Source organism: Corticium candelabrum, chromosome 14 (assembly GCF_963422355.1).
Source record: "Corticium candelabrum chromosome 14, ooCorCand1.1, whole genome shotgun sequence".
Classification (NCBI taxonomy): domain Eukaryota; kingdom Metazoa; phylum Porifera; class Homoscleromorpha; order Homosclerophorida; family Plakinidae; genus Corticium; species Corticium candelabrum.
Window position 1 is genome coordinate 2,874,395 of NC_085098.1, and position 18,879 is coordinate 2,893,273.

Consider the following 18,879-nt stretch of genomic DNA (forward strand, 5'->3'; position numbering starts at 1 on the left):
GTTGCTGTCCACTGGGTTGGAAACTAATTAACCCTCGGCGCATGCGCGAGGGTTATGGTAGTTGTCGCGCGCGCGCGCGCGCGTGTGTGTGTGTGTGCGTGCGTGCGTGCGTGCGTGCGTGCGTGCGTACGTCTCTCTCTGTGTGTGCATGTTCCTGCTTCAGGGATCGTTGAAACCAGCAAACAACAATACTCACGGGTTAATTGACGTCATCACTATTATGCAAACTTTTCTTTTTGTTTTATGCAATTTCTACATCTTCCTTCATTTTCGTATGAAATGTTTCTAATTCTAAACTCCGTTTCAGAATACAGGGGCGTAGACACAATTCTAAAACTGGGGGGGCTTAACCAAGAGGCCTAATTGTGCTTTTGCGCATGCGCCCAGTGCACGTTCATCACCCGACTGCATCCGTATCACAATGTCTCTGATAGCGTGGCTGCGGAAAGCGCAACAACCGGATGGAAGTGTAACTAACTATCCCACTGGCATTGACCATGAAAGCAATGTCTCAGGTGAAGAAGACGCCCAAGAGCACGCCCAAACTAGCAACGTGGCTGGACCAGCCTCTACAAGTTCTGAAAGCGGCCACCACTCTCACCAGCCCGACGCAACTGATGCCTCCGAGACAAGACCGGTTGCTGGCGCCCAGCCTCAGCCCACCTTGATGCCTTGGAGTCCTCACCAACCCTTGCTGTCCTTCCCATATCGCACATTTGCTAAGCAGCAGCGAGCATTCTGTTCTTCTTGGTATAGAAGATACCCGTGGTTGCATTATCAAGAAGCAGATGACAAAGTCTTCTGCTTCTACTGCCAGGTGGCGGAGAAGAAGGACTTAGGCTCAGTTGCTCTGCGCGCTGGGAACTTGGACGATAAATTCGTGAGAACTGGCTTTACAGACTGGAAGAAAGCACTCACTAAATTTGAAAAACATCAGAAATCAGTCTTTCATCGTGATGCTATGGATATGGTGGTTGGCAAGGAACAGAATGTTGGGCAAATGCTAGGGAAAGGTTATGCAGAAGAAATGGTTGAGAATAGGAATATGTTACAGATAATTATTAGTTGCATTCGATACCTTGCTCGGCAAGGTCTCGCCATGCGTGGTCGGTCTAAACCTGAAGGTAGTGTCGCTCTTGAAAGGGATTCCAACTTAATGCAACTCCTCATTATGCGTGCTGAAGACAATCCGAGGCTCTGGAAATGGTTAGACAAATGCCAGGCCAAGTTCACAAGCCCCTGTATACAAAATGAAATTCTCAGTATCATGGCATTAATGATTCTGAGAGATGTTGTTAGGAAGGTATCGGGAAAGTGGTACACTATCATGGTAGATGAAACTACAGATTTGTCCAATACTGAACAAATGGTCTTCTGTCTTCGATACGTAGATGATGATCTGGAAGTCCATGAGGAAGTAATAGGGCTGTATAGCTTAGACTCAACTTCTGCTGACTCTATACTAGCAACAGTTCAAGATATCCTGTTACGCATGAATCTAAGGATTGACCATTGCCGAGGCCAGTGCTACGACGGCGCTAGTAACATGGCAGGAGCGAAGTCAGGCGTTGCAAAAAGACTAAATGATCTAGAGCCCCGTGCGTTGTACACACACTGCTATGGTCATGCATTAAACCTAGCGACTCAGGATGTGTTGAAAGGTATCAAGGTCATGCGAAGTGCTCTGGAGACCGTACATGAAATTACTAAGTTGATAAAAAAATCACCCAAACGTGAAAGCATCTTCAAGAAGTTTAAAGATGTTGTCACTGCTGGCTCTCCAGGACTACGGATTCTTTGTCCTACACGATGGACGGTCAGGGCTGAGGCATTAACGTCAATATCTGAAAACTACACTACACTTCAGATGACTTGGGATGTGGCAAAAGAAGCCACAAAGGATACTGAGATGAGAGCTAGAATTGGAGGAATCGCTTTGCAGATGGACACATTTGACTTCGTTTATGGTGTTGAACTTGGAAGAAAGCTGCTGAACATAGTGGACAACCTGTCCCGATCCTTACAGAGTTCTACTATTTCAGCATGCGAAGGCCAAAAGCTAGTCAGTACTACAACAACAACTATCCAGTCAATGAGATCTGATGAGTGCTTTGATATATTTTGGAAGTACGTTGAACGCAAAAGATTGTCACTTCAAGTGCCATCCCCTACCCTTCCACGACGTAGGAAAGTTCCAAGACAATTCGAGGTAGGAGAAGGTGCAACAGTACATCCAGTAGAAGTGAAGGAGATCTATCGAAGGGCTTACTTTGAGGCCATTGACTTGATTTTAGCAGCAGTCAAAGATAGATTTCATCAGAAAGGATTCAACATGTTACAGAAATTAGAGACAGTTGTAACTTCTCTTCAGCAACCCCAGCAATCGGAAGCACTGAAAGAGATTGTCAATTTTTATGGTGATGATTTCAGTCACCCAGACCGACTTCAAACACAGCTCACTCTTCTTCATGCAGGTACTGAACAGCCACTGACGGATGTACGGTCTCTGGTCGTATACCTCAAATCCTTAAGCAGTGCAGAAAGACAGTTTTTTTCTGAAGTCATCAAAGTAGTCAAGCTCATTCTGGTAATGCCGGCAACAAACGCCACAAGTGAAAGAAGTTTTAGTGCTCTCCGTAGACTCAAGACATGGCTACGTTCTACAATAAGTGAATGTCGTCTCAACTGGTCTATGATACTCCATATCCATAAGGACAAAACTGATGCATTACCAATAAAAGGTGTTGCGAATGAGTTTGTTACACGTAATGAAAGCAGAAGACGACTATTCGGACACTTTGATTAAACTCTTTTGAATTAGTAAATGTAGTGTTGTGTTGTACGCGTACTGCCTATCCCTTAATGTATCAAAGATTTGAAATACAAGTCTCAAATTCTGGGGGGGCTTGAGCCCCCAAAGCCCCCCCGGTGTCTACGCCCTTGGCAATAACAGTTAGTCCTGCAGTCACAAACGAAAGTAAGCTGCTGAGGCGTAACTATAAAACGGACCGAGTTTATACGGGTATAATTAAAAGGATCAATTAGTAGGTGCTCTACTCAATTAGGATGCATTACACCGGAATTAGGTAGAGATATGTGATGCTAAAATAATGAGATAGAAGGTGAAGTCGTGTTAATCATGTATCGCATGTCTACTCTCTAGGTAAACGTAGTCCTAAATGGTAACTAGAAACCGCTTGCGAATGCAATCGACACGCTAGGTACAGACACTAACACTCTCTATCGCTTTCTACAGCACCGTTGGCTTTGTTCTGCGTATAGTTCACTGGCACAGCACAGCGGCAATGAGACAGCTAAAGTGATTGCTAAGGTTGTTAGGGATCATAGGCCACTCCCCAAAACAAGAACTAACTTCAATTTTGCAACAGATTTTAGCATTAAAAGAAGTGCCACAAAAAGGCGTGCATGTACTTTATATTTATATTGTAAAACTGTGCGACACCCCACTAAGATCAGTTGACAAGTTTTCTTATCTAGATGAACTACTCTGTCGTATTAAAACTGTGTTGTAGATGATGAAATTTTAATGCCTCTGAGTATAGAGCTTGTGCTACCTTTGGTAACCTCACTAGACGCATTTGGAATAAACATGCATTTTATTACCACAGCTAATAAGGTCAAAGTTTCTAAAGCAGTTGTAATCAATCTAGGGCTGTAAAACTTGGACAACACATCAAACAACTTGACAAATTTCACATGCGATGTCTTCTCAAAATAGCCAATTTCAAATGGCAAGACATGCATACCCACGCAATACAGAAGTTTTGAAAAATGCAAAATGCCTGGAATTGCAATCATGAGGCTTTGCTACTTCGATGGTGTATAGCCATCTTGTTCGAATAAACACTAAAGGCAGTACGTGCTATATGGTCAGCTGAAGAAATGTTCTAGAACAGCAGGAGGTCAGAAATTGCGCTTTAAAACACATTAACATCCTAGCTACACAAGACTAGATAAAGTACTGTACAAGTACTAAAGACTTGTGTTATGTATAACCAAAATCATCTACAGCCCTAACATTGTCCCTCTTCAAACATTAAACGTCAGCAAGGCCCTTAATCAAAATCACGGCAGTTCAACAGGTTGCTTGTTTTAACGCACAGCCTAGCCTAAGGCTATGCGCACTGCAACAATTTTAAGTTTTACTGATTTTTTGTTTCTATATCACAGAAACACTTTAATAACAGTTTGCATTACCATGCATGCACTATCAGCAACAAACAAAGCAGAGAATAGGAACTCAAGTGATCTATAGCTAGTATCAATCAGCAGGTCTTTACGTTTACAAGCTGTGCAAACATTACCTCTTTGGCAAACGTATAGCGCTGTCTAATCATCCATGTATTGCGGCCAGCTAAAGTACGACGTTATAGCTCAGTTTCTTGATGACGACTTTCGATGGATATGCTTTTCTCACTCATTTCTTCTAGGCCGAGTACTACCTCTTTGAATGTGGGTCTGCAGTGAGCGTTGTCTGACCAACAAACTTTCATCAACTGCATATAGTCGTTTGTATCATCTTCTGGAACAGTCGGTCTTGCTCCATTCATAATGGCTCTCCTCAAGTGCTCACAATTGTAATCGAAATATGGAAATTTTCGTGACCAAATCTCCCACATCACGATACCGAAGCTAAACAACATATTCAAAGCGGTAAACTGAGTAGCAACTAGCAATATAATTTTATACAATAACATCAAATTTAACATCAGAAATTGTCGTCCCAACGATGGTGTATGGAACTCTAGTTAGCTAAATAGCTATAAACGACACAATTATTGGAGGTCTAGATACAGTGTACCGACAGGAGCATGCACTGAGAGGTCACAAGGAACATGGCAAGTATAATCAAAATAGATGTACTTGAGTCGTAGTATATGCCAAGAGATGGCTGATCTGCAATCTGTTGTCGTTCCAGACTTTTGAATTATTCGCAAGCTACTGTAACTGCTGTGACCACAAATCAACGCATAAATACAGCTAAAATCTATATGGTTGCCTGTTGCAAGTATATAACTTGAGTGTGCAAATGGTCGATTTCGGTGTCATTGCAATAAAACCGTCTTAAAAAATTTGGCGTTTTGCAGCATATTTTTTAGATATTTGCTATTTTAAATAAAAATCATCACATTCACGTGCAAGATTTTTAAATAATTTGGTAAATCCGAAATTTTGTGACTCCAAGCCATACTGCCAATATTTGCTAAAGAACTTGGTACATGTATAGTATTAGATCTTACTTCTCTATACAATTTTTACAAAGAGCTGATAATATTTACAATAATGCATTTGATTAAAATAAAACATAAGCTGTGAAATAGATATTATATCCGAACATCAAAGGTTGACGAGGACATTACAACTGAATTGTTGTGGCGACAGCGAGACTTCTTTGCTTAACGCTTGTCAAGAACGCTTATGCGTTACAATTACATTAGGCTACATTTGATGTTCTAATTGATACCTGTATCTGTATTTGAGGAATATACTTACCTGTAGACATCAGCTGGTGTCCCATATCCGTTTCCTCGCCATATCTCTGGAGCACACCATAACGGCGTTCCAACACCAGATGATAGGTGATATTCGGCATGAAGAAGAGGAGCTGTTAGATCGAGAAATCCTTCTCCTCTCACAGCTTTTTGATTAATTCCTTCATCACATACAAGTCGAGCTGTTCCAAAATCTGCCACTTTTACGACCCATTGTTGGCTCACCAAAAGATTAACACTTTTTAGATCACGATGGATTCGAGGTGGACGCTTGCTGTGCAGAAACCTCATTCCTTTCGCAGCGTCTATAGCAAATCTCAATTTTACGTTGTCGTCTAAAACAATTTCTTGATTGCTCAATACTTTCGTCAGTGATCCACGAGGCATGTACTCTACCACAAGGAAAGGACAATCGTCGTGATGGTGACGACCTGCTCCAAGAAACAAGACGATATTGGGATGTCTGATTGTTTTCATCACTTCTATCTCACGTTCAAACTCCAGAAAGATGCGATTGATTTGTAGATGTTCTCCTTGTAACTTTTTGACGGCTACAACTATTTCTCTGTATTCTGCCTCGTATACCTCACCGTAGACACCCGGAAAGTCTTTGTCAATTCTTTTTCTCAATTTCACTTCTCTAGAATCAATAGTCCAAGTATTGTTAAGTTGAGCAATCTCATTACTCTGATGTGTTACTATCCTTTGTCGCAAACTTATTTCGCTGTCTCGTATTCTCAACTCGGAATTATGCTGCTTGTTAACTTTTCTAGACTTTGCTATCAAAACAACGACAAGCACGATAAGTAATATTCCGATTAAAAACCCGATTGCCGCAATATAGTAGGCTGGTACAGTGCACAGTCCCTCGTTGTCTTTTGTAAATCCAAACTGGCAAGTACAAGAGGGAGCGGGTCCTTGCAATGCGACCGTACACGTTCCGTAATGACAATAATTAGGAGAACATTGACTGCAGTTGCTTCGACTTGTTGATCCTGTAGACGGTGTCGTCAATTTATTAGGACATTTGGAACACGTCGAATTAGACGAGGTAGAGTAATGGCTCAAAGGACAATCAGTGCACAAGTAAGTTCTTAGATCATTCGTTGTAGTGCCAGCGGGACATGCCGGCCTGTAGAAGGAATGTCCTAGCCAGTCACCAGGCGTTTGCCCGACAGCCAGAAATTCGTGCGGCATGCCACCAAACGATAATATCGCGTCATTCCAAAAAAGACTAGAAACTCCGATTACGCCACTGTGATATATCGATTCAGCCGTCAGACGAAACCAAATTCTAGTCGATGGTTTGTATAGCCACACACCAGAGTTATCTTCGGTTACGAGACATTCGTATTTTGAGAGAAACGTACCAAGATTTAGTTTCAACGATACATGACCGATGCATCCCCCTGTCAACAACATGTGTTTACCAAACGCAAACGCCTCATGAAGACAACGACGTCCCGGTCCCGGATTACTGTAAGGCACATTTCTCCACTCGCAATCGACTCCACACGACAAATTGTACGTCCACAAATTATCCGAACAATTGCTAAATAAAGTAACAACAGAATTTCTCTGCTTAAAAATTTCATCCAATCCGACAATAGTTTCTGATCCACCGTACATGTACAAAATGTTGTCGATAGCCACGAGCGACGTCCCGTATGAGGTATTAGGACCGGACGAACTGATTAAACTCCAGTAGGAGTGGCTTGTCTGAGCTGACAAATTCAGACTGCTAGCATTTGTCGGACTAAGAGTAAACATCCAGAGATCGTGGAAACATTTTGTCCTTAGTGTTTTTAGTATTATCTTGACTTCAAATACAAGTCCTCCATATACTGCCATTGTGTCGTAACTTGTAGCTGCAGCAGAGTGGAATATCCGGCCTGGTGGCTTGGCGTCTTTTCTTATTGCGTATTTTATCCACACTCTTGCGTCATTATAATATCCCCAAGTTTCAGTTTGTGGCGAAAATGATTTAAAAAATGAATCGAAAGTTTTCAGAGTGCTTCCGATTCCTCCGTAAACGACCATAACTGATTCACAGAGAACAATTCTTGTAGCTGCGACGGCAAAACGTGGTCCTGATGGAGCCTCTACAGACCACTTTTGCGTAATGAGATTTAATCGATACAACTGACTATCTCTACCTCGTCCCAGTACTGCACCACCAAACAAAATTACTTCTTTATGGTGCGTCATTACTCCAGCTAAGGTAAATAGTCTCGCAAAGAGAGGATTCATCGAACGTGGCTTTTTAGCAGACCAGTGCCAAGAACCATTACGTAGAATCTTTAGCCGCCACACCCAATTGTCACTTGCACCGATAGTGAAAAACGGTCTACCAAAGGCAAGAATTCTGTTTCCTACCTTGGCAATGGTTACCGACATTTCTTGAAAACTTGGAAGTTGGTTATTACCCGATTGATTGGGATAAAACCATTCCTCTCGCATTAGATCAAACACAGTAAGTGGATTCGAGCAACATAAAACTAGAAAATGACGTGACTGATGAGTTGTTAGGTATATGCTTTTTCCTGGAACAGACACTCTTTTGTTCGTGACGTTGCCTCGTTTTCGCCAAGCTTTGTCGTTTACGCTAGATGACCAAACTTCCCAAATTCGAAACTTTGAAACCGTGGCCCCATAAAGGTAAACCATAGTCTTGTTGTAAACAGAAACTAGTTTAGGATGATGAAGTCTCGGTGGTTTCCCCATCAACCTGATCCACTCGTACTGTTGATGAACATCGTTCTGGCAACTTAACAGCCAAAGATCATCGAGACCGTTACTGTTTGATCCCCACGTTTGGTCGTTCACGGCAAACCCGCTGTAAACGAGCATCGCTTCTTTACAAGTGCATGAACTATTTTCATGGTATACGACTGTAGCCGCGTGTTCACATCGTGGAGTGACGTAGCTGTCATTGTTAGATGCATGAATACTGACATTGACGAGACTCCATCGTTTCTGCATCATATCAAACATCCACGTTTTGTTGCTACACTTTCCATTTCTCGAGGGATCCGAAAGAGGAAAACCTCCGAAGGTCAGGACTCGATTTTGACAAAGAGTCACTAGCGTATGTTTTGCTATTGCTGGAGGTCCATCGTTTTGTTCTATAGCCTCCCACGAATTGGAATATATATCGTATATCCACGTCGTACTCTCTAGAGGACTGCTCTCACCTCCATACATCAACATCATTTCCCTTGAAGTGCCGTCCGGTTTCTCGTCAGCGATCGCAGTTGCTGCTGCGTACTGTCTTCCTACTGGGCTGTTTCTGCTCCAGCTGTAGAATGAATGCCAGCGATTTGTTTCAGACTCTTGCCAAGACGATTTACTATTTTCACGAACAAACGAATCTGCTGGCATAAATGTAAGACAATACATAACAAGAAGATCCATAACAAAGCCTGCGATTGCTAACATTAGCATTACATGCAAGAGCAACGATGAAAGTTTTTAACTCAGCTGAAGATTACTGCCTCTCTAAGCATTGTTGGAAGGAAGAATTTTATACCAATGAACATGAAACTTATTACCCAATATAGTGAAAAAACTGATTTACGCGTTTCAGTTGACGACCTTGTAAGCTAAAACTGCGGCAGTTACGCAATTTTTGTTAATATGAAAAAGAAAGCGACAATAGAAGATGAAGCAATGGCTTTATCTTGTATGATCGTGAAGTTCCAAAATATATGATGTTTTATATACTACGCGTAATTGCAAATTCTACCTTAGTGTGCTATTTCTATCTAATCTAACTTTCAACGTCGGATTTAATTCTAACAAGACAGCAACGTTTTTCTTTCGGGCTACAAAATTGTTAGATTTGCGATTTCATAATTACGGAAAATACAGGCGGATGGGCGGTCTTCATTGCTTGCATTTTTCTAAGATGACAGTTAAACACAGTACGCAACCTTTTTTGTTATATATATACAAGCTCCAATGCCCGGCTTCGCCCGGGGGACAACACCCGGGTAATAGTTTAATCACACAAATTATTGATTTGCAGACACTGTTTGCTATTAATGACAGACAGACAGTACAGACAGATACACAAACAGACAGACAGGTCGCCTTTATAGGTAGAGATTATAGCAGAAAGTATCTAAAAATGCGTTTGATGGTTGGAGAGGCAGAGGAGGTGTAAAAACAACGAAAAATGTCGCGTATACACTTGCAATCGTATGGCAATCCCGGATATTGCGCAGCTAGTAGACTGTAATGTCTTGTCAGTAACCGTTTACTGTCACTAATTAGCCGTGGTGTAAGTACTTTTACCGTTTAGTTAGCAGCAGCCAGACAGAATTCGCATTCATAGCTAGACCCCGTTCAATTGCCGTTTCTAAATCCCGTTGATTGGATTAGCGATTGGTTGAAACCATTTCGACTTGGACGTTGCTGCCGTTGCAAGGAACAGGTGTATCGAACTTGGCATATATTCGACACGTGTCCAGTTTCAAAAAATCCCGTTGATTGGATTATTGATCCCGTTGAAGCCATTTCGACAGTCCCGTTGCGGAGAACAGGTGTATCGAACCTGGCATCTATAATTTCGACGTGAATTCCGTAACGTGCAAGTCACGTGCAATATTTACCCGGATAACCCATTCCCCGTATATAACGAATGCCGACTCTCGTCATTTCGACAGTCCCGCTGAACGTCGTCTCTTCGAAGACGTTGCTGGCGTTTCGGAGAACAGGTGCATCAAACACGGCAGCTCCGTATCTAACGAAGTCACGACTCGTACCGACTCTCGTCATTTCGACAGTCCCGTTGAACGTCGTATCTTCGAAGACGCTGCTGGCGTTTCGGAGAACAGGTGCATCAAACTCGGCAGCTCTTCGACGGTCGTAGACTGGCAAACGACTGTGGGCGTATTGTTTCAAGACCCGGATATCAGCAAAAATATCTTCCGTTTCCCGGCGTCGCCCGCAATAAACGACACGCTCGGCGCGTACTGTTCCTGACTTCAAACTAATGGAGGCTGAAGTACGCATGCAACCCAAACCTGGAGCGAACAAGGTTTGGTGTTTGTCTAGGATACTCTGAAGAGAAGAACTTGAATCCCTAACAAGGTGGATTCCATGCCAGTCCAATCTGATCTGGCTAAGCCAGTTTCGCCCGAGCAAGGCAGGTCTTGCTCCTTCCACTACCAACATGGGGAGGGTCTTTTCCTGCTGTTGATATCTCACTTTCACTTGTACTTGTCCTAGAACAGCGACACATTCTCCAGTGTATATACGTATGTGTGTAAAGTGCAGCGTACTGGATCTAAGTCATTGGGAAATCCCAGACTCTTCCATTGCTGTAAGGGCATCAGAGATACTGATGCTCCTGTATCTACTTCCGTCGTCACTTCTTTTCCTGACAACTGGACTTGTGCTAGTATTGGTGTGGTAGATGTGTGCTTGAGAGTTAGTACTCTCCACTCCCGCTCCTCAACAGTTGAATCCGTCTGCTCACTAACGTACTTGGTTTCACCTGTTACAGATGTAGCTGCTGCATGTGCCTGTTTGGGTCTTGAACGACACACTGCAGAAATGTGACCCTTCTTCTTGCAAGAAGCACAAACAGTTTCCTTATGCCAACAGGCGGGCGCCAGGTGGTTTGTATTTCCACAACGGTAGCAAGACTTACCCCTGCGTAGTTGAGTGGGTATATGTCTGACCTCTGCTCGATGAACTCCGTCTTCAACGCTTCTTGCACTCGGCTGAGCCAGCTGACCCATCATCTCATGCGTGTCTTCAGCAGCTGCCTCCACAGCGATCGCAATCTCTACAGCCTTCTTGCAGTCGAGTGTTGCTTCCGATAGTAATCGCTTTTGTATGGCCGCCGAGCTAAGACCGCAAACTAGTTGATCTCTGATGGCGTTATCCAGCTGTGCTCCAAAATCGCAAGTCCGAGCTAGCTTCCAAAGAGTAGCAACGTACGTATTGATCGTCTCGCCTGCGCCTTGATTTCTCTTATGAAAACGAAAACGTTCCGCGATGACTAAAGGTTTTGGCGCCAAATGCTTTGTCAAGGTTGTCACTATGTCGGTGTAGGACATCTCTGGGGGCTTCTGCGGGCGACCAGATTCCACAATAAACTGTAAGTCGGGCTGCCCATCAAGGTCAGTAACGTTTGGACAAGATCCTCGTCTTTCACCTTGTTTGCTTTCATGAACTGCTCAGCCCGTTTCACGTAAGTGGGCCAGTCTTCGAGAGTAGTATCAAAAGCTAAGATGCTACCGATAAACGTAGCCATCCTCGTCGCCAACTGTAGTAACGTAGACTGTATATCGAAATGAATGTATTACAACTACCTGCACAACGCATGCGCAACAATACACCACAACTCCCGTATTGACGTCTTCACTACTACGTAAAACTTGTTTTTGTTGTTTCATGCAATTTCTACATCTCTCTCCATTTTCTTATAAAGTGTTTATAATTTTAACCTAAAGTTTGTTCCAGAATAACAGGTAGTTCTGCATTAACAAACGAAAGTGAGCTGCTGACGTGTAACAATAGAACGGACTGAATTCATACGGGTATCATTGGAAGCTCTACCAAATTTTTTGGTAGGTCTGCTCTACTCAATTACGCACACCGCTCATTTGCAGGTTGTATTACCTGTAAAATAATGAAATGGGATAGAAGGTGAAGTCTTGTCAATCACGTATCGCTAAAATTGCATGCCTACTCTAGTTTTAGACGTGGCCCTAAATACAGTAACTAGAAACAGCTTGCGAGTGTAGTTGACATGCTAGGTACAGCCACTTACACTCTCTACAGCACTGTTGGCTTTTTTCTGCGTAGTTTACAGGCATTTTATTCCAACACACTGGCAATGAGACAATTAATAGGTAATTGCTACAACAATATAGGGCATCCGGTACATGAAAGGGTGCTTGGTATTATAGGCTAAGCCACTCCCTAAAGCCAAAACTAACTTTAATTCTACAACAGACTTTAGCATTAAAAGAAATGCCGCATAAGAGCGTGCATTTAATTTATATTTATATTGTAAAACTGTGCGACAGCCCACTGAGATCAGTTAACAAGTTTTCTTATCTAGAGCAAGTACTCTGTCGTATTAAACCCCGCGTTGTACTTGTAGATGATAAAATTTTAATGCATCTGAGTATAGAGCTGGTGCCGCCTTTGCAACCTCACTGGACACTTTTGGAATGAACATGCATTGCATTACCACAACCACTAAGGTCAAAGTTTATAAAACAGTTGTAATCACTACATTACTTTATGGCTGTGAAACTTGGACGAAACATTAAGAAAACAACTTGACCAATTTCACATGCGATGTCTTCTCAAAATCGCAAATTTCAAATGGCAAGAAATGCATACCCATGCAACAGAGGTTTTGAAAAATGCACTATGCCTAGAATTGCACTCATGAGGCTTTGCTACTTCGATGGTGTATAGCCATCTTGTTGGAATAAAGACCAAATGCAGTCCGTGTTATGTGGTCAGCTGGAGGAAGGTTCTAGAACAGCAGGAGGTCAGAAATTGCGCTTAAAAACACATTGACATCTGAGGTGCACAAGACTAAATGAAGTACTGTACAAGTACTAAAGACTTGTGTCATGTGCAACAAAAATCATTTACAGCCGTAACATTGTCTCTCTTCAATGATTATACGCCAGCTAGGGTCTTAATCAAAGTCATGGCAGGTCAAAAGTTTGCTTGTTTAATCGCACAGCCTAGCCTAAGGCTACGTGCACAGCAATAATTGTTAGAGTTATTGATTTGTGGTTTTTCATAACACAGAAACACTTTAATAACAGTTTGGTATTACCATGCATGTACTGTCAGCAGCAAACGAAGTAGAGAATAGAAACGCATCTATAGCTAGTATCAATCAGCAGGTATGTACGTTTACAAGATGTGCAAACGCTATTTTCTTGGCAAACGTATTTATTGCGCTGTCTAGTCATCCATTTATTGCGTCCTGATAAAGTACGACGTTATAGCTCAGTTTCTTGGTGACGACTTTCGATGGATATGCTTTTCTTACTCATTTCTTCTAGGCCAAGTACTACCTCTTTAAATGTGGGTCTGCAGTGAGCGTTGCCTGACCAACAAGCTTTCATCAATTGCATATAGTCGTTTGTATCATCTTCTGGAACAGTCGGTCTTGCTCCATTCATAATAGCCGACTTTAAGTGCTCACAATTGTAATCGAAATATGGAAGTTTTCGTGACCAAATCTCCCACATCACGATACCAAAGCTAAAAACGTATTCAAAGCGAAAAACTGGTTAGCAAAAAATAATATAATTTTATACAATAATATTGAATTTAACAGCAGAAATTGTCGTTCCAGCTATCGTTTCTATGACTCTAGTTATCTAAATAGCTATAAACAACACAATTATTGGAGGTCTAGTTACAGTGTACCGACAGGAGCATGCACTGAGAGGTCACAAGGAACATAACAACTATAATCAAAATAGACGTACTTGCGCCGTAGCAAATGCCAAGAGATGACTGATCTGCAATATCTGTTGTCGTCGAGCTACGTTGTAACATCAGTGATTGCAAATCAGAGCATAAATACAGCTAATATCTATATGGTTGCCGGTTGCAAGTATAAAACTTGAGCATGCGGATGGTCGATTTCGGTGTCATTGAAAATTTGACGTCTTCCGTGGCTCCAATCCATACTGCATATATTTGCTAAAAGAACTTGGTACATATATAGTATTAGATCTTACATTTTTATGTGATTTTTAAAGAAGAGCAGATAATATTTATAATACTGCATTTGATTAAAATAGAACATAAGCTGTGAAATAGACATCATACCCGAACTTCAAAAGTTGACGAGGACGTTATAACTGAGATGTTGTGGCGACAGCGAGACTTCATTATTTAACATTTGTCAAAAATGCTTATGCATTATATTTTTAATCATTGTGATGTGACATTATTTACATTAGACTACGCTTCATGCTGTAATTGCTAAGACCTGTACATGAGGTGTATATTTACCTGTAGACATCAGCTGGTGTCCCATATCCGTTTCCTCGCCATATCTCTGGAGCACACCATAACGGTGTTCCAACAGCAGATGATAGGTGATATTCGGCATGAAGAAGGGGAGCTGTTAGATCGAGAAATCCTGCTCCTCTCACAGCTTGTTGATTAATTCCTTCATCACGTACAAGTCGAGCTGTTCCAAAATCTGCCACTTTTACGACCCATTGTTGGCTCACCAAAAGATTGACACTTTTTAGATCACGATGGATTCGAGGTGGACACCTGCTGTGCAGAAACCTCATTCCCTTTGCGGCATCTATAGCAAATCTCAATTTTACGTAGTCGTCTAAAACAATTTCTTGATTGCTCAATATTTTCGTCAGTGATCCGCGAGGCATGTACTCTACCACAAGGAAAGGACAATCGTCGTGATGGTGACGACCTGCTCCAAGAAACAAGACGATATTGGGATGTCTGATTGTTTTCATCACTTCTATCTCGCGTTCAAACTCCAAGAAGATGCGATTGATTTGTAGATGTTCTCCTTGTAATTTTTTGACGGCTACAACTATTTCTCTGTATTCTGCCTCGTATACCTCACCGTAGACACCCGGAAAGTCTTTGTCAATTCTTCTTCTCAATTTCACTTCTCTAGAATCAATAGTCCAAGTATTGTTGAGTTGAGCAATCTCATTACTCTGATGTGTTACTATCCTTTGTCGCCAACTTATTTCGCTGTCTCGTATTCTCAACTCGGAATTATGCTGCTTGTTAACTTTTCTAGACTTTGCTATCAAAACAACGACAAGCACGATAAGTAATATTCCGATTAAAAACCCGATTGCCGCAATGTAGTAGGCTGGTACAGTGCACAGTCCCTCGTTGTCTTTTGTAAATCCAAACTGGCAAGTACAAGAGGGAGCGGGTCCTTGCAATGCGACCGTACACGTTCCGTAATGACAATAATTAGGAGAACATTGACTGCAGTTGCTTCGACTCGTTGATCCTGTGAACGGCGTCGTCAATTTATTAGGACATTTGGAACACGTCGAATTAGACGAGGCAGCGTAATGGCTCAAAGGACAATCAGTGCACAAGTAAGTTCTTAGATCATTCGTTGTAGTACCGGCTGGACATGCTGGCCTGTAAAAGAAAAATCCCGGCCAGTCGCCAGGTTGTTGTCCGACAGCCAGAAATTCGTGCGGTATGCCACCAAACGATAATAACATGTCATTCCATAAAAGACTAGAAGTTCCGATGATAGCACTGTTATATATTGATTGAGACGTCAGTCGAAACCAAGTGCTAGTCGAAGGTTTGTATAGCCACACACCAGAAGTATCTACGTCTATGGGACATTCGTATTGTGGGAGAAGAGTTTCAAGATTCAGCTTCAATTCGAAATGATCGAAACATCCTCCTGTCACTAACATGTGTTTTCCAAACACAAACGCTTCATGAAAGCAACGACGTCCCGGGCCCACATTGCCGTAAGAAACATTTGTCCATGTACATTCGATTCCGCAAGACAAATTGTACGTCCATAGATTATTTGAGCAGCTGCTCAACAGAGAAACAACAGAATGTTTCTCTTTAAAAAACTTTTCAATTGGAATAATAGTTTCCGATCCACCATACAGGTAGAGGGTGTTGTCGACGGTTACAAGAGAGGCCATGTAAGATGTGTTATTTGCACCGGACGAACTTATTAAACGCCAGTGGGAGTCGCTTGTCTGAGCGGAAATATTGAGAGCGTTAGTATTCATCGGACTAACGGTAAACATCCAAAGATCGTAGAAACATCTCATTTTTAGTTCTCCTCGCATGTTCTCAACGACATATCCTCCATAAATCACCATTGTGTTGTAACTGGTAGCCGCCGCTGAGTGGAAAATTCGACCTGGTGGCTCTGCATGTTTTGTCGTGTATTGTATCCACATTCTTGCGTCATTGTAATATCCCCAAGTTTTACGTCGCGGTGAAAATGAATTTAAATATGATATAAAATCTTTTCGCATAGGTCCTATTCCTCCGTACACGACCATGATTGATTGGGAGAGAACAATCCTTGTAGCCGTGAAGGCAAACTCTGGTCCAGGTTGGACTTCTACAGACCACTGTCCCGTATTTAGATTTAAACGATGCAACTGATTGTCCGTATATGATTTGCCAACATGCAATCCCAGTACTGCGCCACCAAACAAGATTATCTCATTCTGACGCGTCATTAGTCCAGACAAGGTGAGTAGTATTCCATTGAAAGGATTAATAGGACGTGTCTTTTGCAAAGACCAGTACCAAGAACCGTTGGGTGGAATGTTAAGCCACCACATCCAGTTGTCACTGGCACCGATAACAAACATCAGTCTACCGAATGCAAGAATCTTTTCTCCTACTTTTGTAATTGTTACAGACTTTTCTTGAAAACGGGGAATTTCGTAGCCACTTTTTGATTGGCCATGATGAAGCCACTTCTCTCGCTTAAGATCGAACACCAACAATGGACTGGAACAACAAAGAACTAGAAAATGATGTGACTGACCAGTTGTCAAGTACACGCCTTTTTCTGGAACGGACATACTAAGGTCAGTGCCGTTGTTACGTTTTCTCCAAACATTATAGTTTTCGATATAATTTAATGACCAAACTTCCCACATTCTCCGACTTATTTTGGCTAAAACAGTGGCGCCGAAGAGACAAACCATAGTCTTGTTGTAAACAGAAACTAGTTTAGGATAATGAAGTCTCGGTGGTTTCTCTATAAATCTGATCCATTCGTACTCTTGATGAACATCGTTCTTGCAACTTAACAACCAAAGATCATTGAGATCGTTTCTGCTTGATCCCCAAGTTTGGTCGTAGTTGGCAAATCCGCTATAAACGAGCATCGCTTCTTTACAACTGCATGAACTATTTTCATGGTATACGACTGTAGCCGCGTGTTGACATCGTGGAGTGACGTAGCTGTCATTGTTAGATGCATGAATACTGACATTGACGAGACTCCACCGTTTCTGCATCATATCAAACATCCACGTTTCGTTGCTACACTTTCCATTTCTTGAAGAATCTGAAAGAGAAAAACCTCCAAAGGTCAAAACTCGTTTTCGACAGAGAGTCACTAGCGTATGTTTTGCTATTGCTGGAGGTCCATCTTCTTGATCTATAGACTCCCACGAGTTGGAATGCAAGTCGTATATCCACGTCGTACTCTCTATAGGGCTGCTCTCACCTCCATACATCATCATCATTTCCCTTGAAGTGCCGTCCGGTTTGTCGTCAACGATCGCAGTTGCTGCTGCGTACTGTCTTCCTGCAGGGCTGTTTCTTCTCCAGCTATAGAATGAATGCCAGCGATTTGCTTCATACTTTTCCCAGGACGTCGCATACGCTTTGTGGTCAAACGAGTTGACACCCCCTGTGTGTGCAAGACTATGAACAAGAGGAAGAGCCACAAGTAAAAGCATTGGTACGATCACATGCAGACATTCCATGAAAACGTCTAAGAGCAAAACTTGCAAGATTTGCATGAAGGCTGGTAGAAACATGAGTGTTGATGTTTAACAAGAGCATGCTATATATTGTCAACGGAAAGTTAATTTCATCGAGCCTTATCTCAATCCATTAATTGATAGAATAGAAAGTAATCTATTTGTTTCAAATAGGAAATTTGTGAATCAAAATCGAGGAGATAAGCAATATTCGTTATGGATAAAAGAAAGTAATAATGAAAAGTGAAACAATTGCTGTAGCTATACTAAAAATTGTAATGTGTCAATTGGTAAATGTTTCTACTATTACAATTCTATTTTTGTTGTCATGTCGTTCTGGGATAAATTATCAGCGCGTTTCACAAGATTTTGGAAACTAAGACTACAAACGTACGTATAAAAACGAAAGCCCCAATTGATACGATTGCACACGTTACATGCAAGCGTATGAGAGCGAAACGCCCATCACACGAGATCTGCTACAAATGCAAACGTGTATGCGTAACAAAAACATGCATGATGTACTATCGAACAGGAAATTATGTCAATCCTTATGCATGCTAATTTATTACTTAATAGTAAAAGACTGATGTAGCTAATTCATTTGACAAATTTCTAAGCAATTGTTGCTAATGCGAAACAAAAAGTGATAAAGAGGAAATGACCCAATCACTGTAGATTAGCTGGAAATCGTGATGCGCCAAATGATAAACGTTTTCTACTATAATTTTTCATTTGCTGTCATTTTCTTCTGTGTTTTTCTACTATTCTGCAGATTTCGAAATGTCGAATTCGACACAATTCAGTGTTCCTCCCGAGCATCTCATGGCGTGGCGACCCGCCACGCCTTGGCTAAATTTTACAAGGACACGTCC

At 41.9% G+C, this 18,879-nt stretch overlaps 1 protein-coding gene across 1 annotated transcript; it reads left to right on the plus strand.

Moving 5' to 3' along the window:
* The first annotated feature begins 329 nt into the window (after window positions 1–329).
* On the plus strand, window positions 330–2,912 carry LOC134189779 (zinc finger MYM-type protein 1-like). Its single transcript, XM_062658153.1, has one exon. It carries the CDS (start codon window positions 422–424, stop codon window positions 2,804–2,806), a length of 2,385 nt encoding a protein of 794 aa, XP_062514137.1. The 5' UTR covers window positions 330–421; the 3' UTR covers window positions 2,807–2,912.
* Window positions 2,913–18,879: the final 15,967 nt, after the last annotated feature.